Source organism: Vitis riparia, chromosome 8 (assembly GCF_004353265.1).
Source record: "Vitis riparia cultivar Riparia Gloire de Montpellier isolate 1030 chromosome 8, EGFV_Vit.rip_1.0, whole genome shotgun sequence".
Lineage (NCBI taxonomy): Eukaryota > Viridiplantae > Streptophyta > Magnoliopsida > Vitales > Vitaceae > Vitis > Vitis riparia.
In genome coordinates this window covers 1,405,795-1,429,207 of record NC_048438.1, presented here as the reverse complement: position 1 = coordinate 1,429,207, position 23,413 = coordinate 1,405,795, and the positions used below count along the sequence as shown (strand labels likewise).

Here is a 23,413-nt window from a genome sequence, read left to right as displayed (position 1 = left end):
AACCCCGCCCCGTTTAGCTTTTTTTTTTTTTTTTTTTTTTTTTTTTTTTTTACTTTAAAAATTTTAAATTACATTAAAATAAATATATTTTATAAATAATAAAATTATTATATTTTTTATAACTTATTTTTTTTAAAAATTTATTATTATCTATATATTAAAAATATTAAAATTAAATTTTAAATTAAATTAATTTTAAAATTAAATTAAATTAAAATTTAAAAATAATTTTATATGTAAACGGGGCGGGGCGGGGCAATACCCGAACCCGCCCCGGGTTTAAAAAAAAAATCTCAAACCCGTCCCAAACCCGTTTAATAAATTTTAACCCCGTCCCATTAGGGGCGGGGCGGGTACCCGAAAAAACCCGCCCCCCGTTGCCATCCCTAATCTTTCTACATTCTATAAAAGGTCAAAGTTTAGTTATTGGACAATTTGAGGGAAAAAACAACGGAAAGAAAAAAAAGAAAAAAAAAGAGAGATAAAAGTAAAGAAAAAATGAAGAAAAATAAACAAATAGATTTAAAATTAATAATATTTTTATATTTCTTTAAACTCATCTAACTTATTTTTATTCTTATATATAAATATTAAATAATTTGAAAATATACAAGTTTTAAACTAATTTTGATTATTTTGGTTTTCTTTATGTTTTTCGTAATAAAACAAAACATAAAAAAATTATTTTTCTTAATAATATTTTTTCTTATTATTTTCCTAAAACCAACCATAATGTTAATTGTATATCAAGATTCACGTTGAACTTTATAAATATGCATATTGGTTAAGTAATTCTTTGTTCACTTGATAAGGTTAACAAAGTTAGTACTTGTATTCTTTTCTTGGTTAGTTTGGAAAATTAAAATCACTCCTTAGAGAACAAAGTTGCATGCCAAAAAGTTGTACTTCAAGAATAATTATATATATTCTTATAATCTTCTTCTTTGTACATGTTCAACTTTTAATCAATTTAGCTCAAGTATATAAGAAGAAAATTTTGAAACAAAATTTAAAAATTAAAAGATAATTATATTTAATATTAATGAAGGTATTAAAAATATTGATTAAAATTGAGATCAAATGAAAGAGTAGAATTATTTCAATAATTATAAGCTCTACTCATTATGAACACCTTGCAACATAAAATAAACTCGAGCATATATTTATTTATTTATTTTTATATATAAGTTATCTTCCCTAACCCATGTCATCACATCTCTAGTTTGCTTTAAATTATATGCTTAGGAGAGTGAGAGTTTGATCATAACTAGATTTTTGAGTCCTAGTTATATGCTTGCCTTTTGTTTTGCTTATATATATGTAGGCATATTAGAATTATTGTTTTCCAAATCGGGTTCTTCATCAATTTCATGGATGATGCTCAACTTTGTGATTAGCTTTTAGTTCTCTGATTAGTTTTAGTTTCCTCAAATATTAATTTAGAAGGATAAGATTACGTTTAACTCTATTTAAAATAGTACAAATCATGAAGACTTTTACTATAAGAGGATAAGAAATGCTCCATCAAAGCATTTTTAAATTGGTGCATGCACACGCCAATAGTTTAAAGCAAACTTAATATTCATGGCCTATGAATCAAGAAAAGAACGCATGATTCTTATTAGCTCTCCATGCGAGACTAATTAGTAAAGGTGAGATTACAGGCTTCTCAAATCATTATTCATATAATTAGAGATGGGTTAAGAAAAATAAGGTGGCAAAACTTATAGTAAAAGGATGATGAGTTGCTTTATAGCATAAATAAAAACTTGTTTCTATTTATTAAATAAAAAAGTTATATAGAAATTCTAAAATTGGATTATATTTAAAAAAAAAAACCTCAAATATTGTTTCATATTTTAAAAATATAATACCTTAAAATGAATATGCACATTATTTTGAATAAAGGCCATAAAGATTAAAATCATGTTTAAATATATATATATATATATATATATATATATATATATATATATATTATGTTTTCTACTTTTATGCATAGAAGATGCATATGTATTCTTATTTAATTAATTATTAAATAAGTATATTTAATAGTTTTAATTTTTTTTTTAAAGTATATTAGATAATTACATAATAAAGGTAAAAAAAATAAAAAAATTCAGTGATTTTTCCAACAGTTTGATAGTTTTGGTGATTCTTTTATTTTTTTATTTTTTATTTATTTTCCAACATTCTTTAATACACATGTAATTTGTTAAAAGTTAATATTTAAAAAATATAAGAGAATAAATAAATTTTTTAATATTTTTATATATTATTGCAAACTCATTTAACTTATTTTAACTCTTATATATAAATTCTAAATAATTTGAAAATATATTAGTTTTAAACTAATTTAATGATATTTGGTTTTCTTTGTATTTTCCAAAATAAAACAAAACATCAAAAAATTATTTTTCTTAATAATTTTTTTTACTTACTACTTTTCTAGAAATAAACATAACCTAAATTGAATATCAAGATTCACATTGAACTTTACAAATATGCATATTGGTTAAGTAATTCTTTGCTCACTTGATAAGGTCAACAAAGTGAGTATTTCTATTCCTTTCTTGGTTAGTTTGGAAAATTAAAGTTATTCCTTAGAGAACAAAGTTGCATGCCAAAAAGTTATACTTCAAGAATAATTTAATATTGTTATAATCTTCTTCTTTATTCATGGTTCAACTTTTAATCAATTTAGCTTAATTTAGCATATAAGAAGAAAAGTTTGAAACAAAATTTCAAAATTAAAAGATATTTATATTTAGTTTAATGAAGGTATTAAAAATATTGATTGAAATTGAGATAAAATGATAGAGTAGATTTGTTCCAATAATCATATGTCATACTCATTGTGAACACCAGGCAACCTTGTATCATCACATCCCAAGTTTTTAACTATGCTTTAAATTATATGGTTAAGAGAGTGCGTGAGAGTTCGATCATAATTAGACTTTTGAGTCCTAGCTAGTTATATGCTTGCCTTTTGTTTTGCTTATATGTAGGCAAATTAGAATTATTGTTTTCCATATCGGGTTCTTCAATAGTTTCATGGATAACGCTCTACTCTATGATTAACTTTTGGCTCTTAGAGTTTTAGTTCTCAAATATTAATTAAGAGAGGTAAGATTACATTAACTCTATTCAAAATAGGACAAAGTATGAAAATTTTTACTACAATAAGATAAAAAATGCTAGACCTGATTTTTAAAAATTATTTCAAAACGTTAGACAATCGTGGTAAATTCTTCTTCTTATTATTATTACTATAACTACCATAATATTATAATTATATGACCACCCATTATATCCAACATCATATTTTTAGTTTATGTTTGTTTCTCAAAAAGTAATAAAGAAAAAGGGAATATTAAAAAAAAAATTATTTTCTTATATTTGATTGTATTGTAAAAAATATCAATGAAAATTATAGAATTAAAATAATCTATCGTCTCCAAATTAAATTTTTTATTTCCTTCTTTCTTTCCTTTTTCATTTTACTTTTCATGGCATTTTCTGAAAACCTAGGATACGTGCAAAGTAAGGGCAGTTCCCACGATCTTTTCTTTGCCTATAAATTCAAGCTGCATGCCACCTCCACAAAAACCCATCCAAAAACCACAGCTTGGACAAGTCTCCACAGGTCGCCGGGAGATGGCTCAAGAGCAAGTGGAATCCCAGAGGGTCGGACCGCTGGATGCCCAGTGGATACATATACAGACCACAAACAATGAGGAGGTGCGAAGCTTGGGAGAGTTCGCTGTGAATGAGCAAAACCAGAAGTCGGATGGTGGGAACCTGAAATTCGTTAAGGTGGGTGAAGCCTGGGAGATGAGCCTCGCACCAGACGGCGGTCGCATTTACCTGCTCCATCTTATTGCTACCATACTTGAAGGTCAACAGGCCGCCACATTCCAGGCATTTGTTTGGAAGACCGCTGGGGGTCCAAGGTTGTTCATGTCCTTTAGGATGCAGAGCATCATTGGTTGTCAAATCTTGTAAATTGTTTATTCTCCTTGGAAATTACTTATTCTATTTTCATAAAATATAACTTATCTTATTATATATAAATATATATGTATATAAATACAACTTCGGTTTAAACAAAACTTCTTTTGATTTTTCGAATTCATGTGGGACAAATTAATGAATTTTGTTAACTTTAGGAAGTTGTTTTTTTTTTCACATGGTTATAGTTAACTTCTGAATAAGGTAGAGTATAGAGAAATGCTCCTATGATAAGTGATCTTTTGCTACCAAAAATCCTGGGTGCAATGGCAGCTCCTATATTTTTGATCGACCAAATAAGGAAATTCTCTAATCTTGATCAAAGATGAATACAATTCATGGTCTCTTGTCAATTGACAAGGGGTTCATCCACTCTGTTAAACAAGAGGCAAATTAGGTATGATAGGGGCTAGAGAATAACTGGACCATCCAATAATATTTTATTTAAAACAAATTTAATACAACGAGTCAAGTTTATATATATATATATAATACTCAATTATAAATAGAGTATTCTAGAATACTTAAGAAGATTCATCAAAAAAGTTAAAATATTAATTATGTACGAATAATGAAACAACGTGACATAGAAAATATGCATGAAGAACACGGACATATCCATGCATTAGAGATGGAAGACAAGGTGCATCATGTCTTATGTTAATTAGTGGAGAGTTTTCTTGAATAAGTGATACTATTTTCCATAACACATGACACTTCATAATTGGTCGTACCATGATGGAGCTCGTGTATCGCAAGCTACACATGTGGCATGCAATGATTGGTCCATGGAGAACTTTGAAAAAAACGACATTAATATAGTGCAAAATTTGTCATATGATATATAAAAGACAATAATTTTCAATAGGTGATTTACTAGTGCATCCTTCATGTGATTGGAAGACAAAAACATATGACACACGCGATCCAAATATAATAAGAGTGATGATAATGAAGTTCATAATAAAAAAAGAAGAGAAAACTTCCAAGAAATTTTTCAAAAGAAAAAAGAAATTTTACTAGAAAATTTTCAATAATATTATACTTTTTTATTCCTAAAAAAATCCCCTTTTTTTTTCAAGAAATTAGTAGCTCATTAATAATTTTTTTTTCAAATAGCTAATATAAAAAAAATTAATAGATATTCAGCTTTTAATTTAAGAATTATATGTATATATATATATATATATATATATATATATATATATATATATATATATATATATATTGAAAAATATAATAAAAAACACATAAGTGGTGAGAAAAAAAAATATTTAGTATTGTTAAAGAATGGAAAATAGATTAAGATAATGGTTATATGATGAAAAAAAGATAAAGATATGATAGAGATGAGAAACAAAAAAGGATAGGTATGAATATTAATTAGATGTTATAATTTATTTATTTTATTTTAAATTTTATCTAAAATTTATAAAATAATTTTATCTAAATCCTAATTTTATTTTGGAAATTCAAGTTTCAATCTACTAGGTATTTTTATCCTATTAATACCATGACAAAAACTTTTTGTTCTTTAATGTAAACATTTGAAAAATCAGAGAATTAGTCATCTCTGTATCTCAAACTCTTAGGAGATTTTTCTTCACATTCTCTAGGTTGAGAAGGATATCTACATCTTCTCAAGCATTAAGGTAAGATCCACTAGGTGCACATGTGGTGTTGTGTTGCATATGTGAGGTTCAATGTAGATATTAGGAAGTAAGACTTAGGGATAACTTTTGCTTAGTAATATTATGTACTATTCTTTAAAATTGTGGATTTGTGATTAATGGTCTTTGACTTTGTGGTTTTTACATTAGCATAGTTTTTAGGAGACTGTGTTGGTGGTTTTCCACAAACAATCCTTGTGTCCTTTGCATTGATTTTATTTATTCTATTTCCTATATCAAATGAGAATGTCAAGGGGTTAAAAATAATTAATTTTTGGTTATAAACTTCATAACAACGATTCACTCCCTCCAGGTGTTCCCTAATATAAATCTTTTAACTTTCAATAGAAATTAAAAAATGATTTTAAAAAAAAAATCAATTTTTTTCCCAATCCTTCTAGATCTAGTTATGCAACCACGGAGGGTTGAATCTTTCATTAATAATCTATCCTATTTTGTTGGCAATAGCAATCCTCACTAGAAGGCCCATATGGAGTTTTTCTTGAAAATGCAAGGAAGACAAGTTTTGAATTTAGTGGAATTTGGATGGGGATCATCATTAAAATTGAATGAGATTGGAAGATCTACCGGAGAACTCAAGCACAAACAAGAGTGAGACAAACTAGACAACGAGGATAGTGATGCGAATGCTCAGTCTCTCTATAATATTTTCAATGGCGATACTCTTGATGAATTTCGCAGGATAGTCACATGTAAATGAGTTAAGGAACCTGGGATATTTTCTCACTAACTTATGAAGGCACTTTGGCTATTAAGTTGTTCTTAAATTTAGATGCTCACTACCAAATTTAAGAGCATAAGGATGAAAAAGAATCAAACTTTCTTTGTATTTTATTCAAAGCTTAGTGACATAGTCAACTCTTACTTTGATTTAGGGGAGAAGATTCTTGAGTCAAAAGTTTTAATAAAATTTTGAAGATAAGGCTATTAGGTAGTCAAAAGTTATTAGTAGTTTTGAATTACATGTGAAATTCTAAAGTGATTATATATTCTCTATGGATTGGGTCACTATTAATGGACTAATAAGAAACGACGTCACATCGAGTATAAAGTTTGAGACATGGTGCTTGTCAAGTTCCTTCCTCAACAATTCAAGTCATTAAGGCCGGTGCATAAGGGCCTTGTGAGGAGGTTTGAAGGACCCTTCCTCATACTCGGGAAGGTCGGCAAGGTGTCCTACAAAGTTGAGTTACTACCAAGGCTAAAAATTCATCTTGTCTTCCACGTAAGTTACTTAAAACCATATCACGAAGACAAGGATGATCCAACCCGAGGGTTTTTTAAGCGAACACCTACAGCAGTCGTGACCTCCTATGACAAGGAGGTAGAACACATCATTACAGACCGAGTTATCAGGAGACGAGGTATGCCTCCTGCTACATGGTACTTAGTGAAATGGAAGGAATTACCAGAGAGCTAGGCTAGCTGGGAACCAGTAGATGCACTATGGCTGTTCTAGGAGCAGATTGAACGGTTCCGGGCAGAAGGCTAGATGAGGACATCTACGACTTAGGTGTGGGAAAGTGTCACAGGATGCTTCAAATGAGCCTCCCCATGGGCTTATATAGAGCCTAGGAAGCTTTTGGAGACTCTTATACTTAGCCGTTAGTGAGAGGAGTGTGGAAGGTTCTACAGAATGTCTAGAGAAGCCCACACATTCTACACTATGATGGAAGGCATGAGAGGAGTCCAGGGCTTTCTAAAGAATTCTAGAGACCTCTTGTACATAGGCTTGTACATAGAATGTGTAGGGTATTCTAGAATCTTCTTGAATTGTAAGGAACCCTCCAAGGTTCTAGAAAGATCCATTGGTCCCTATAAATAGGTGGGGGCCTCATTTGGCCAAGGCACCAAGCAAGTGAGCTTCTAGGCATTGTATAGCTTCCTTTGAAGGCAATAAAACTTCCATTCTTTAAGAGTCGCCTACTACGCCTTCTAAAAATTTCGAGTCGCGAGCGTCTTAGCCTAGTAAGTTAAGCATTGGGAGTAAGACTGACTTAGTAAGATCAAGTGTCTTGACTTGTCTAAGTGTCGCATGAGCTTAGGAAGAGACTAAGTCCGTGACACTAAGTTGCCTAAGTGGGCCTAAGGTACCTAAGTCTAAATTAGGGCTGCCAAGAATCACATCGGGGTTAAATAAATCCCTCAACCAAAGTCCTAAAGGTAGCCTAGAAAAGATAGGCTACACGAGCAGTAATGGACTACCAAGGAATTGTTGTAAAGTATCGAACAATTACCTAATAGGACATGTGCTAAGGGGACAAAATGGAGGGTTTACATTATAGGTTTTAAAATTGAATATAGATGTTTTAATAAATGATTTCAAAAACTCTTAATAGCGCTCAAGCGCTCATGGTAGACTTCCAATTTTACGTAATCTTATTTATTTTATAATTTTAATTGGATTTGTTTTGGAAATTCGGGGTTTAGTCTAATATGTATTTTTATCTTATAAAATACCATGCCAAAAATATTTTGTTTTTTGATGCAAACAGTTTAAAAATTAGAGAGTTAGTCTTCTTTGTATCTTAGACTCTCAAAACATTTGTCTTCACATTACCTAGGTTGAGAAAGAAATTTATATCTCCTCATGTATTGAGGTAAGATTCAATGGGAGCACACGTAGTCTTGGAACATAGGCGTAAAGTTCAAAATGAACACTAGGAAATAAGACTTACGGATAATTTTCATCAGGTAAAACTATTTTTTCAATCAATAGATTCATAATTGAAGGTCTCTAACCTCTTGCTTTTTACATTCATACAATATTTGGGAGACTATCGGGATGGTTTTCCACATAAAAAATCCTTATGTCCTTTACATTGCTTTTATTTATTCTATTTCCTATACCAAACTAGAATGTTAAGGGATTAAAAAATATTAATTTTGGGCTATAAACTTCATAACACCTATTCACCCCGCTTTAGATATTCCCTAATATAAATCTTTAAACTTTCATAAATAAAATAAAATTTATTATCAATGCACTTTTCCTACATGCCTTTTTGAAGGAAAATATTGTCAGCGTTTTCTCCTATCCTTTCCTTATCACTTCTTTTCCTTACCTTTTTCCATAGTATCCAAACGTGACAAATCATTTTTCCTTAAAATTCCTACCTTAGCAGTTTCCTAAACCAAACATAACATAAATAAATTGTTATTTAAAACATGCATACAACCTGCTAAATATTATTCTCCCATTGTTTTATAGTCTCCTTCTAAGCCCCACATACACATAATCCTTCCATCAATAAAAACCAGCAAGAAAAATTCTGTTGATGAAGAAGCATCCTTTCAAACATGGATGTTTAACATAAAAGAAAAAAGAAATTGTTTAAAATTAATGAAGAAAAATATTAATTAAAATTAATAAAAATAAATATTAATATGATAAATATTTCAACTTAATGTTTTAAAAAACTTTTAAAGTTAAATTTAACAAACAATTTTAATATTTAGACTAAAAATTAAATAATAAACTAGAAATAATTTTTTTTAAAAATAATTTAATTTAAAATCAACTTAAATTATTAATTAAAAATATTAAATTTTATAAAATAAAAAAAATCCTCAACTCCATGACTTAATTTTTTTTTTCTTCCTATATATACATGTCCATTTGTAGCTTGACTAACTTGCATTGATTAAAGACAACAAAAATAAATATTATAGTTGTTTATTATTGAGCATTAATTTTGTTGGCTCCACCACTTCCCTCCATGAGTCATATCTGTCAAAATATTGATATTAATTTTAACTAGACAAAACTAATAATTCTCATCACTTTCTCACTATTTTTTAATTTTTTATTTCCCCCTTTATTATTATTATTATTAGTATCAACAGTCACTTTGGCTTCTCCATCACTCTTTAATCATCTTTCAGTGGGGTTGCCGTATTGCGTATGTCTCGGGGATACATTTTTATTTTTATTTATTAAAATTAGAAAATTTAATACAAAATATAAAAGCTCTTATACCAAAAGTAGAAATTTATTTTATTTTTTTAACAAATGTTTTCAAAATTTAAAAAATTTGTGAAGGAATTTTTTTTAATTAAGAGTTTTCAAGTATAAAAGTAATGCATTAATTTTTTATGCAGAAATTCTTATTTTTATATAATTTTTTCTTATTTTTAAAAATTTTAAAATAGAAAAATATTAAATTAAAATATTATAATGATATAATGAAATTTTATTTTGGAAATCACTTTTGACCCCTTATGTGCATTTTCAAGTTATTATAATGTTGAAAAGAAATGTTAGAATAATAGGAAAAGAGTTTAATATAATTCAACTTTATTGTTGGGCATTATTGGAATTTTCATATGAAAATAATAAAAGTACTTTTATTAAACCCATTTAAAGTTGCCTTCCATTCATAATAGGTTTAAAGTTTTTGTTATTAGAATCATAATTAAAATTTTTATCCAAACGTATTGAAATTAACAACACAATAGGTAAGGGTCTGTTTGATAATTGTTTTTTAAAATAGTTTTTGAAAATAACTTTTAATCATTCTATGTGTTTATATAATTATTTTTTAAAATAATCATTCGAAAATAACTATAAAAACAATAAAAAATAACAAAAAGATATCATCAAAATTTCTTAAGAATATGAAACAGAAAAGTCTTTTTATTGATTAATGTGTTTTCTTGATTTTTTGTTTCGAAAAACAAAAAACTGTTTTAAAAAACAATTGTCTAACAACAAACCCTAAGTATCGATATAAAAGACACTTCTTATTTTATATTTTTAGAATAAGAAATTAACAATATGTTTTATATGAGATACAAAAATTCTTAAAAGCTTACATTAATAAAAATAATGATTTTAAAAGATTAGGTATTTTACTTTTATATATATATGTTAGTATATGTTTAAATATCCTTCATGTTTTTTAAAATCAGAAAGTAATAATAAATTTGATATAATATTCTTAAAAGTTTATATTAAAAAGTAATGGTCTTGCATATTATTTAAAAATATTTAAATTATCAAATCTTTTTCGAAAATTAAGGTACCAAATCTTTTTCGATGCTTTATTTTTATTGTAAAGGTAGCACATAATTCAATTACGTCATTGGGAAACTATATTATTGGCATTTTATATGACCAAATAGTAAAGTTGTCGGGATTGCTTTTAATAAATGAAAAAAAAGATATGCATCCAAAAAAATTTCATACATATATGTTCACGAAGAAGCTTCACCTTCAAGAAAAATTGTTTCTTCCTAGGGAATACACATACATATATATATATATATATATATATATATATATATATATATATATATATATTAACTTCAATTTTAGATTTATAATATTTATAAAAAATTATTTTTCCTCCATTTCAACCTAATGTTAAAAAGAAATAAAGCTATAGTTTAATAATTATCAATATATTTTTAGTTTATTTATACCTCAATTCTAACCAATCAAATTTGAGGAAAAAAAATGAGAAATTTTTTTAAAAATAAAGCCAACAAATTATTTCTATATACTACCATAAACTTATGTATAAGTTTTTATATAGTTTTTATTATATTTAGTTTTTCTTTTTATTTTTCTTAATAAAACAAAAAATGAGAAAATTATTGTTTTTTTAACATTTTTTTTGGAACCAATCATAACATTACAATTTTTTTTTTCCTTCTTTTGTCGGCAATATATTTTTTCCTTTTGAAAAATGAAAATAATGAACAAGTTTCAATGGAATACATCATCAATTTTAAAAAATATTAAAAATTAAAAATATTTTTATAAATTGCATAAATTAAATATAATACAAAAGTACAGCCATAGGAGTGAGTCAATTACAAACTTCAGTTTTCAAAGTTGAGGAAGATTGTATTGTCTCCCTGTCATATCATACCAAACAAAAATAATTAATTCTCATCTCCTTCTCCTTTACTCTTCATTTTTTCTATTTATTTTTTATTTTTTATATTTTATTTTTATTTTTTGTTTTTATTGTATTTATTCATCCATCTCTGGGGTTTCTTGTCCTCCAAACACTCAGAGGAAGAGAGAGGCAGAAGAAGAGAAGAGTCTGTGTTCTTTTGGATTTTGATTGCCAATCCTGTAAGTTCATCCCTCATGTTTTCTGTATTTTTTTTTCTTTTTCATATATATATATATATATGAATAAATTCTCTCTTCTGATCATTCTTCAATATAATGAAAATTTTATTTTTATTTTATTTAACTATGATATGTAACATAAATGGAATCGAACATAGCAAAAAATATTTTTGTCAGATTGAGTGCATATTTCTGTATTTTTTTTCTTTTCTTTTTCATTTTTATTTTTCTATCTCTTTGATTTTTGTTTTGGTGAAAGGAATAATTTTTTTTTGACTATTTTATTTAGAATTTGGTTAAAAGAAAATTTTAATGGATGAAAAATGCTTCTTTTTTATTTTATGTATGATGCTTCTCACAAATAGTTTTTTTTTTTTTAATTTGTTATTATTATTATTATTATTGTTATTTTTGCTAGTATTATTCATCAACCTCTAAGGTTTCTCTGTCAAGCAGAGAAAGAGAGGGAGAGAGAAAGTGAAAATAATTTTAAATAAAAATTATTTAAAATTTTAATAACTAAAAATTGCAATTATAATATCTCACTTAAAATTCATTACCAATGCAAATTTATTTTAATTTATTTTTTTATATATTCATCTTTTTTTTTTTCACTTATCTTAAATTTTTATTTTAAATTTATATGTCATCCTTTTAAGTTTTAGTATCAACATAAATTATATTTATTATCTCATTCATTTTTTTATTGTTTTTTATTTTAAAATTTTAAATACAATACAAAAACTATATACTATCATTCTAATTATTTGAGTCTATGTCAATAAGTATACAAATATAGATTATAAATAATTTCTAGATTAAAATAATAAATAAATAAATGGTTTAAAAAATAATATGGATAAAAACCCTTAAAGTATTCTGAAATTTTAGCTTGTTTTTAATTTTTATATTGTTCTTTTTTTAAATTTATTTTTATTTTTAATTGATATTGATGAATATATTTTATATGAATTTTTAAAACTAAACTATAGGAAATGATGTAGGTTTATAATAGATATTGGATTGAAAAGACATTACATGTCAAATTATTATCCTCACTTAAAAGATAAGGAAGGTTGTTATATTATTTACAATTCAATTTTGTTTGTTGGAGTTTTTTAATGTTATAATAAGACACAATCAAATTTTAAGCCATTAAATTAAAAGAAATTAAAACTAACATCATCCTAGATTAATACAGGGGATTCTTTTTATTTTTAACATTATTATGCCTTTTTTTTTTTTTTTTTTTTCTTTTTAGTGATTAAACTTTTGTCAAACACTCTCTATGCTAAGTTTTACATTAAGTTTGTGTGATAGTATTTTTAAAAATATTTTTAACCTAAAAAGTGTTTTTAAAGAAAAATTAGGTGTGTGACAAAATTTAGGAAATATTTTTAAAATTTTAAAAAGAGAAATTTGGCAAAATTTTAAAAACACTTTTAAAATGTTTCTACAAGTGTTTACACTTCGAGAAATACTTGTAAAAACACTAAGTTGATGACTATCCTTTTGGTAGTGATTTGAAGAAACATTTATAATCTTTTTAGCATTTGAAAATTTTTATATTTTTCAAGTGTTACAAGGGGTAGAAATATTTCTTAAAATTACTTCTAAACATAGATAAGTGATTTTCTACAAGTGCTTTATATTATCACTTGGAAAAATACTTGTAAAAGTTTCTACAATTACTTCCATAATGTTGAAAAATCACTTGTAATGTTTCCTAAAGAAACACTTGATTAGTGATTCTCTTGAGAACACTTTGAGAGAGAACACTAGCACTAAAAATATTTCAAATAGAAACACTATAAAATGCACTCATAGTCTCTTTTTTATAATATGATCCACACATTATGAATTTTATTTGATTTTATTTTTTTGTCATCCCATTCACCTTTTTCATATACACAACAACAAAATGTACAAAACACACTATAGGGATATAATGGGAAATTAATTTTGAGTCTATTGACAGTGAGATCACTACTCCTATAAAAATAGTTTTTGAAGAAAAATCAAGTGTTTGATAAAATTCAGAAAATACTTTTAAAAAGTTAAAAAATCAATTTTTGTATTTCTTGGAGAAGCATTTGATTGGTGCTTCTCCCACAAACACTTTGAGTAGCTACACTTACAAACAAGCTCTTCATAATTATTTTATGTGCATGTTTCAACAGTTGTAGAAGTGTTTTCTAGCCATTGAAATGGAAGGTGAGATGAAGAAGAAGCTTTTGAACAATGTGGAAAGGCCAAGAGGAGAAATAGAAGTTGATAATGAAGGAGAAGAAGGTCAACAACTCAAGGACAAGCTATGGAGTGAGACAAAAAAACTTTGGGTTGTTGCAGGTCCTGCTATATTTGCTAGATTTGCGACATTTGGTGTAAACGTCATCAGCCAGGCATTCATCGGCCACATTGGCTCTACTGAACTTGCTGCATATGCTTTGGTTGGCACTGTCCTCTTGAGGTTTGCAAATAGCATCCAGGTAATGTTTCACGTTGTCTTTTTCTGATTGTTTTTATCATTCCAAACATACTTTTGAAACAACAAAATAAAAATAAAAATAAAGCTTAAAGCTACGTTTCAAGGTACACGAGATTTTAATATAGTTGGATTAATCATGCCTATATCTTGAAAGGTAAATAGTATGAAATCATATTCCTACAACCAATCTCATATCTATAGATGCAGTTGCTTAATTATTGTTGAAGATAACATTCTCGAACAATGGTCTCTTGTTTGAACTTCATCTTTAGGGCTTCATTGATGGCATTTCTATTTGTCCAAAACCTACCATTTATATTTAATGGTGTCGCAACTAAAAACCTAGCCCATGTTCTTTGGCTGTGATAAGATTAATTAATTGCTATGTAGTTCTTGCATCTCTCTCTAAAACGGTAATACCATTAGTTTCCTATGCCAAAACCAACAAATATGCATGGGATTGGCTAACAAAGCTCTATCCAAATCGATCTCATTCTTGAGCTATTCAACTCAAGGATAAATTTGTTGCTATAAGTTGAGGTATAAAGAGTGTTGTTGAATATCTTCATGGTCTTAAGTTTATTGTTATTGAACTTGATATCATTGAGTCACCAAAAAGTGAGGATGATATGCTTATATACTATCATTGAGGTCTTACCCCTAAATATAAGAAAATTGTGGTAGCTTGTGCATGCACTCATGACTCTCCCATTTCATTCAAGGAACTTCATGACCAACTTGTAGACCATGAAGAGTTCCTAAACAAAGAAACACTTCTACTTAATACAACCATGACTATTACTATGGATTTGGTTTTCAACTTGCCAAAAATACTAAACAAGGCAACAATAACTCTAAAGGGAACTTGAAATTTTTGGTCACATAATCATGGGGCACTTGCTTCTCTAAATCAGCCACAACAATTTGAGTCAACAAGGACTTCTAACAAATAGTTAACCATCTCTCACATGTTAGTTTTGTGAAAAAATTAAACATGGTGCTCCACAATGTATTCCAAATGTCCATCCCACTCCCCATTCTAATCACAAAATTTCCTATACTCCATAAAATGAAAATTAGCTTATAAACTCTATTGCCTCTAATCATATTACCTTAGATTTGTCCAATTTGTCTATCCACCAAAACTATGAGGCTCTAGATGATATTCTAATGGAGATCATTCAAGTCTCTCAATATCTCACACTAGTTCAACTACCTTATCTATATCTTCTAAAAACTTCTTCCTTTCTCCTATTTTATGTGTGTCAAACATGTATAAACAAATTTTTTTTTTTTCTCAATTTTGTAAAATGAACTAACCAAACTTCAGCTAATTTTTTTCCTTTTTTTTATCGTAAAGGATTTAAGCATAAGGGCAACTCTTCTTCATGGTCAAAACGATGTATATGAGTAGCCTAGCACCATGAGAATTGCATTACAATTTACTTCCTCCAATACCTTTACTTTCTTAAGAATAAAAATCTCTTCTCAATTTTGGCATGATCATCTTGGTCATACTTCAAGAAAAGTTACGAATTTTCTTATTCAATCAAATTGGTTATCTATTTCCCCTATTTTTCATTTGATTTTTACTATGAGTTTTATCTTTGTAATAATAGTTGTCATTTAACATTTAACACTTCTTCACTCAAAAGTTATGCGCCTCTTGATTAACTTTTTTATATTGATTTCTAGGGTCCTTCCCCTAATTTACCAAATGATGGTTTTTATTATTAAGTAATCGTTGTTAGTCATTTTACTAAATACATATTGCTATATTCATTACAATGTAAATCAAATATCTTTTCTACGTTCACTCATTTCAAATCTATTGTTTAATTACTACATATTCAAATGGTGGATAGGAAAGTATGTAGCCCTTAAAACTTTCTTTGCCACTAACGACATCCAAAACTTGCAAACAACACCTCACACCCCTCAACATAATGGCTTTGTTGAAAAATGTCATTGCCATGTTGCTAAAATTATCCTTATACTTCTTCACAGTGCCTCACTATCTCTTTCCATCTAGCCTTATGCCTTTCAAGTTTGAATGAGTTTACTCTCTTATAATTTGATCTTGATTTTGAATGTGTAGTTGGGCATGGCATGCTCTTTACAAACTCTATGTGGACAATCCTTTGGTGCAAGGCAGTACCATATGCTAGGCATATATCTTCAAAGATCATGGCTAGTTGTAACCATAGCATCACTCTTTCTTCTCCCACTCTTCATCTTCACCACCCCGATCTTGAGGGCTTTAGGCCAGGAAGAAGAAATTGCAGAAGTTGCTGGATACATTTCTTGGTGGCTAATCCCGGTTATGTTTGCCTTCATTGCGTCCTTCACCTGCCAAATTTACCTACAAGCACAGGACAAGAACATGATAATAGTCTATTTGGCAGCATTTTCACTTGCAATCCAGTTGTTTTTGTCCTGGCTCATGGCAGTGAAGTTCAAGTTTGGACTTGTCGGTGCATTGGCTCCTGCAGCTTTAGCGTATTGGATCCCCAATATCGGTCAGCTCATGTTTATTTTCTATGGAGGATGCCCTGAAACTTGGAAGGGTTTCTCACTCTTGGCTTTCAAGGATCTCTGGCCTGTTATCAAGCTTTCTCTATCATCTGGGGTCATGGTCTGGTAAGGCATTTTTCAAATATTCTTTGTCAACTAGTTTTCAGGAAATTGATGATCAAAAGTAGGTTTGTTATGTTTTTTGGTTTGATATACATTATTAGGCCATCACACACTCCATCTATATCAATAAAAGTATAAGGAAAACAATGAAAATGAGAGAGAGGAAAAAGGAATAAAACAATATTCATCATTCATTTTCTTTCGTATTTTTTCATTATAAACTAATTAACATAAAGCGATTTTTTTTTTTCTTTTTCTAAATTTCCTTTCGTTTCTCAATACTTTTTAGATCCAAAATAACATTAAGCTTTTGAGACAACGGATAGTTTTTGAACACAGGTGTAGCCCATTTTATTCAAGTTTAAGCCTTTGGGACAACTAGGAGCTTAAATATAGTATCATTGTTTTTTATAAAAACATCTGATTTTTACAACCATATGCTGTCATTGACAATCTTGAGCTCTTTTGGGAAAAATAATGTGTTTGGTAAAATTAAGAAAGCGCTTTTAAAAGATTAAAAAACATTTGTTACGTTTGATGAAGAAGTATTTGATAGGTGATTCTTCCAAAAATACTTTTAAAAAAAGCATTTCAATTAAACGGGCACTCCAAATCTGATTTTTACAACTATTTGCTACCGTTGACAGTCTTGAGCTCTGGTACAACACAGTATTGGTTCTCCTAACAGGAAACATGAAGAATGCTCAGGTTGCCATAGATGCTCTCTCCATCTGGTAATTTTTTTTTGCCCTTTACTTTTCTGATTTCTCTTGGCTTCTTCGCTTTCATGTCTATGCTGGCTTCCTCATTTGCAGCCTCAGCATCAATGGGTGGGAATTGATGATCTCTTTTGGATTCTTGGCAGCAGCAAGGTATTATTACTACCATCGCATTAATTTATCATCAACTCAGAAGCATATATTTAGAAAATTTAACCAACTCCTTAACCATATTTTGGCTGCAAAACCTTTCAGTGTTCGGGTTTCACATGAGCTTGGAAGAGGGAGCTCACAAGCAGCAAAGTTTTCAATTGGGATGACAGTCATTACATCCTTCGCTATAGGATTCATATTTTTTATATTTTTCCTGTTCTTTAGGGGACGACTTGCTTACATTTTTACAGATAGTCATGACATCTCTGAGGCGGTCGCAGATCTGTCTCCTCTGTTGGCTTGCTCCTTGCTTTTGAATAGTGTGCAACCAGTTCTCTCAGGTAAATTCTTAATCTCTTTCAGTATATAAAACATGGGCGCGACAAAGTAATTTGGATTTGAATCATTGAGGGTGATGTCTTCACAGGAGTTGCTGTTGGGGCTGGCTTGCAAAGCGTTGTGGCATGTGTTAACGTAGCCAGTTATTACCTAGTAGGGATTCCTATTGGAGTTGTACTCGGTTATACTATGAATCTTCAAGTTAAAGTAAGTTATCCAATCGCTTCCCTTTTAATTTTCATGCTAGATTTATTGTTAGAAAGTAGCATATATAGTTTAGGGAGTTAGGAAATAGACCAAGAATGTATCATGTATATTAAGCTAACGTACCTTTTCAAGATTATTCACGTTCATGAGATAATGTCTTCATTTATTCTTTTGAAGTTAGAGATCATTAAGGCAAAAACTCTTTTTTAAGCTTAATAAGAGTTTCGGTTCTTGTTTGGAAAGTGCCTGATATAGAAATCAAATGTTTCCTCTTATCTTGGAAGTCATTCAATTTAATAAAACTTTTACAATAATTTTTTTGAAATTTATCCATAAAATATGTTGAATTAAGTTTATTGGATTTGGATTCAATGTGCATATTATACTCTTTAACATCCTCCCTCACAATATGCATACCTCATGTGCGGGTATGACACGTAGGGAGACAAACAAATACATATGCAAAGAATTGCAAAAAGATAGAGAGATACATAGACAAAGAACTACAAATTAATTGAGGGAAAGGAGAAACAAATGAGAGAAATGCAAATTGTTGAGAGATGGCTTGAATTCAAGGCCTATTGACAAACCAAGGTCTGATATCATATTGAATAACCATTTTTTCTAAAAACTTAAATTTATAGGATTTAAGTTCAATATACATATCATACTCTTTTAACAAAATAAAAGAGCTAGATTTCTACATGTTGTGTATGATTGAAGAAGATGATTCAAATACTTTTTAGCCAGGTTTCTCATGTTTGTAATATATATATATTCTACGATCTATCATATGAACTTTAATTTTCCATCACAGCAAACTAGGGTGCAAGTTGTTTCTTCACTAAATTGTTTGTCCATGCAATGGTATGTCTTGTAGGGTGTTTGGATAGGAATGTTGATCGGAACATTTCTTCAAACTGTTGTTCTAGTCATAATCACCTATAGAACTGACTGGGAAAAACAGGTACTTTCTTCTTTTCTTTTTTTTTTTTTGAATTTATTTCCTTAAATTTATAGAATTGTGAAGGTTGTGTATCTGCATTTCTGTAGGTATCTATAGCCCGCGCTCGCGTAAACCAGTGGAATATAACAGAACCTAAGGATGCTGATCCAAATATGCACGACGCGTGAGACATCAACTTAATTAGGGGTTTGTTTGAGAATGAATATAATAAAAGTTTAGTCTTAATGTTGTATCGGTGGTACTTCTATCAAAACAACTTCAGTAATCTTAACGGGTCATGTTCACATATCAACCAAAAATTATTTTTTATAATGTTTTGGATATATAATGTGTTAATAAAATTAGCAAGTGTAATGTGGTGTTTGTTTTTTTACTTAATTCTAAATAGAACCTTAATGCTTAATAGTATTAAATATTAGGTTGTTTGTTTTTGTAGTATTTTATTTCTATTAAGTATTAAAAAGTAAAAAAAAAAAAAACTAATATGTTATTTTTTCTATTTAGAAAAAACTACATATTTTGGTTTTTTCTATTTAGTAAAAGTTTATAATAAGTCATGAAAAAATAGAAAAACAAACAACCTAAATTCTAAAACTAAATTACTTTCAGCAAAAAAACAAACACCGCCTGTCTAAGAATCACTTAAAGTAATTCAATCTCTAGACTTTTAAGTGATTTTCAAGACTTTATCGAATGTCTTATTTTACAAATACTTTTAACCCCCCCACCCCCCAAAACCCAAAATCACAAATAGGTTGGTTCTTATTTATGTCCTCGGAAAGTGTGAGGGAAAGAAAATATAGAGGAAAGTTAAAAGAAATAAATTGATTTAAAATCAATAAATTTTTTTTATATGTTATTTCAAATTCATTTCACCTATTTTTCTTTTTCTATGTAAAGGTTAAATAACTTAAAAATATATAAATTTCTAATTAATTTTAATTATATTATACACTTTTTTTCTTTTTCATAGTAAAATCAAACATAAAAAAAAAATTTTCTTGACATTCTTTTTCTCCTTAATAATTTTGGGAATCAAATATAATCTTGCTTTATTTTAGAACTAAAAATAAATATTACCTTTATTTAACTTACTACTCAGTACTTTACTTTTAATTTGGCCCAAGGGTCTTTGATTGAACATTTTTTAGTATATGGTTTTATACATTAGAGGATTTACCCCCATTTACTCATTATATTAAATATTTGAATCATATTATAAATAATACATGAATTGTTTTCAACCCTTTTGGTTTATGTTTGTAATTGTTTGAATTTAATGCTATATATATGGCTGAAAAGCAAAAAAAAAAAAAAAAATCCCAATAAACTATTTCTATCTCAATTTGCTGGTGATTCTTTATATTTATAGAAAGATTTTAGAGTTCCTAGAGAACTCCCAAAAAGCTCTCCATGGATTATATAACCTTATGTGATGTCTCACATAGGAGAGGGGAAAAAAAATTGGTTCTACATATGTATGTGTTCATCTTAATTTTATAGATGCATTTTAAAGTCGTGAGTGCCCTTTTGGACTTAAAGCGGATAATATCTACGTGATTGGATGTGAATTGTTACACCTTATTTGTAGCATAACCTTGTCCGTTAAAAAAAAAATGCTTTTCTTAGAGTAAGAAAATTTCATCACAAGGAAATATTAAGGTCATGGGGATATTTTAAACTAAAAGTTATCTTCAAGGAATTCTTGTATGTAAGAATTTTCCATGGAATCATGTCTCAAATTAATCCTTCCTATAAGTTGTGTAAACTTTTTTTAATTGCAACATTCCCATCATGATTATATTTTAAAGAAAATATGCACTTGCAACCAATTGAGTGTTTTCTTTATTAGCTCCCAAAGTGATTTTTCTTGAGAGAGCATCCATCTCATCCATTACTCATTTCTAAGAAGTAAAAGCTTCTTTATAAGAGGAGGGAAATATATTAGTAATCCAAACAATTAGGTTATGTTTGATTCTTGAAAAGTATTAATGATAGAAAAAAAGTACAAAGAAAAATGATTTTTTTCACGTTTGGTTGTACTATGGAAAATCAAATATAATCTAAACTAGTTAGAAAATTATGTGTTTTAAAATTATTTAATTTTAAATATCCTCTCATAGGTTAAAGTCTCTTATTAATTTTAGTATAAGCTCAATATCCTCTTAAGATTGAGAATCCATATAGTATAGTAACTTGGTAAATCATGACAATCAATAATCTTACGTCATTATTCATCGTGGGTCTTGTCCAGTATGCATTACATACACTAGTGCACTCACTATAGGAAACTCATTTCGATGGCCAAGACAAATTATCCCTCTAATTGAGAGGTAGTTCATTATAGTTCCTACCAGATTGCCTAAATCCATGGACTAATTCTAGATACTTATCTACTTATAAGGAACTCATAACTTGTATCCTCTATGCAAATCATAATGCACTCAAGTCATGTACTAGGTAAGAGATATCGGTCGAATGTTCAAATCCATATCAATGCATAAAAATGATAATAAGGGGACAGTCAAGTTTGACTTCATAACTGTCAAAATACTAAAAAAAAAACTCCATAGAAACCGAGAACTTTGATCAGTTTATTGTTTTCTGCATCCATCTATATACATATATATATATCCTATACATGGAGTCTAAATTCCTAAATTGTATATGGTAACATTAACAAATACATGGTAAGCCAATCTGTCAATCTTTTCCTATATGTACAACCAATTTGATTCCTAATTTGTATATGGTAACATTAACATTTCCTATATGTACAACCAATTTCATTCCTAATTTGTATATGGTAACATTAACATCCCCCCTCAAATTGATGCTGGTAAGTCAACCAGCAACAATTTGCCAACAAGAAATTGATGTTGCTGTCGAGTCAAAGCTTTGGTGAAGATATCAGCCACTTGAAGATCAGAAGACATGTGAGGAAGAGATATCACCCCCGACTTTCCAAGGTGTCTCGAATAGAATGACAATCAACCTCAATGTGCTTGATACGTTCATGAAAAACAGGATTGGTGGCAATCTGAATAGGACTAGTGTTATCAGCATGAAGAGGTGTAGAAGTAGTCTGAGGAAACCCAAGCTCCTCAAGAAGACCGTGTAACCATACAATTTCATAACAAGCAATAGACATGGCACGATACTCGGCCTTAGTAGAGGATTTAGAAACACGATCTTGTTTCTTACATTTCCAAGAAATTAAGACATCACCTAAAAACATCCATTAACCCGTAGTACCACCCCAATCAGCATCACTATAGGCAACAAGTTGAAGAGATGAGCCAATAGGAAATAACAACCCACGGGTAGGTGAACCTCGAAGATAACAGATGATGCGTCGAACTGCAGCAAGATGGAGATGCCGAGGAGAAGTCATAAACTGACTGACCTGATGAACAACATAGGAGATATCAGGTCAAGTAATAGTCAAGTAGATAAGACTCCCAGCCAGGTGCCGATAGAGAGTAGGATCATCCAGAAGGTCCCCTTCATCTTTCCTGTATTTGACATTTACCTCCATAGGAGTATCAACAGAAGAAGTGTCCTCCAAACCAGCCAAAGTGATAAGATCTTGAATATACTTATGCTGGTTCACGAAAATACGACTAGCCCGATGATAAACTTCCAATCCTAAGAAGTATGTGAGTTGTCCAAGATCTTTCATATGGAAAGTTGTATGTAACAACTGCTGAAGCTTAGTAATCAAACTATAGTTAGTGCCAGTAATGATAATATCATCCACATAAACCAAGAGAAGGACTATACCCGACGTAGACATGTGGAAGAAGAGAGAATAATCATATTGACTTTGGGTAAAGCTGAAGGAAAAAATTGTACTGCGAAACTTCTCAAACCAAGCCCGAGGCGCCTGCTTGAGCCCATACAAAGAACGTTTTAGCTTACAAACATCATGAGGAGAAGAATTAGTCATACTAGAGGGAAGCTTCATGTAAATCTCTTCCTGGAGATCACCATGAAGAAAAGCATTCTTCACATCCATTTGATTAAGTTGCCATGAGTGTGAAGCGGCAATAGCTAAGATGGTTCGAACTGTGGTCATTTTGGCAATAGGAGAAAATGTCTCCTCATAATCAACCC

The 23,413-nt window shown here is 29.1% G+C and overlaps 1 protein-coding gene across 1 annotated transcript; it reads left to right on the top strand.

Annotated features, from left to right (window-relative positions):
* Positions 1-11,696: 11,696 nt before the first annotated feature.
* Positions 11,697-19,669, top strand: LOC117920067 (protein DETOXIFICATION 21-like). Its single transcript, XM_034837420.1, has 9 exons — positions 11,697-11,787; positions 13,968-14,276; positions 16,374-16,915; positions 17,560-17,646; positions 17,728-17,784; positions 17,887-18,125; positions 18,212-18,330; positions 19,211-19,297; positions 19,384-19,669. The coding sequence occupies exons 2-9, from the start codon at positions 13,995-13,997 to the stop codon at positions 19,462-19,464; spliced, it is 1,494 nt and encodes a 497-aa protein (XP_034693311.1). The 5' UTR covers positions 11,697-11,787; positions 13,968-13,994; the 3' UTR covers positions 19,465-19,669.
* The last annotated feature ends 3,744 nt before the right edge of the window (positions 19,670-23,413 follow it).

What these genes read in the sequence shown, in the direction of transcription:
- LOC117920067 (XM_034837420.1), top strand. Translation starts at nt 13,995, where the DNA reads ATGGAAGGTGAGATGAAGAAGAAGCTTTTGAACAATGTGGAAAGGCCA. An exon ending in TCATCTGGGGTCATGGTCTG is followed by an intron (nt 16,916 to 17,559) that starts GTAAGGCATTTT and finishes TACCGTTGACAG; the next exon opens with TCTTGAGCTCTGGTACAACA. An exon ending in GAACTGACTGGGAAAAACAG is followed by an intron (nt 19,298 to 19,383) that starts GTACTTTCTTCT and finishes GCATTTCTGTAG; the next exon opens with GTATCTATAGCCCGCGCTCG.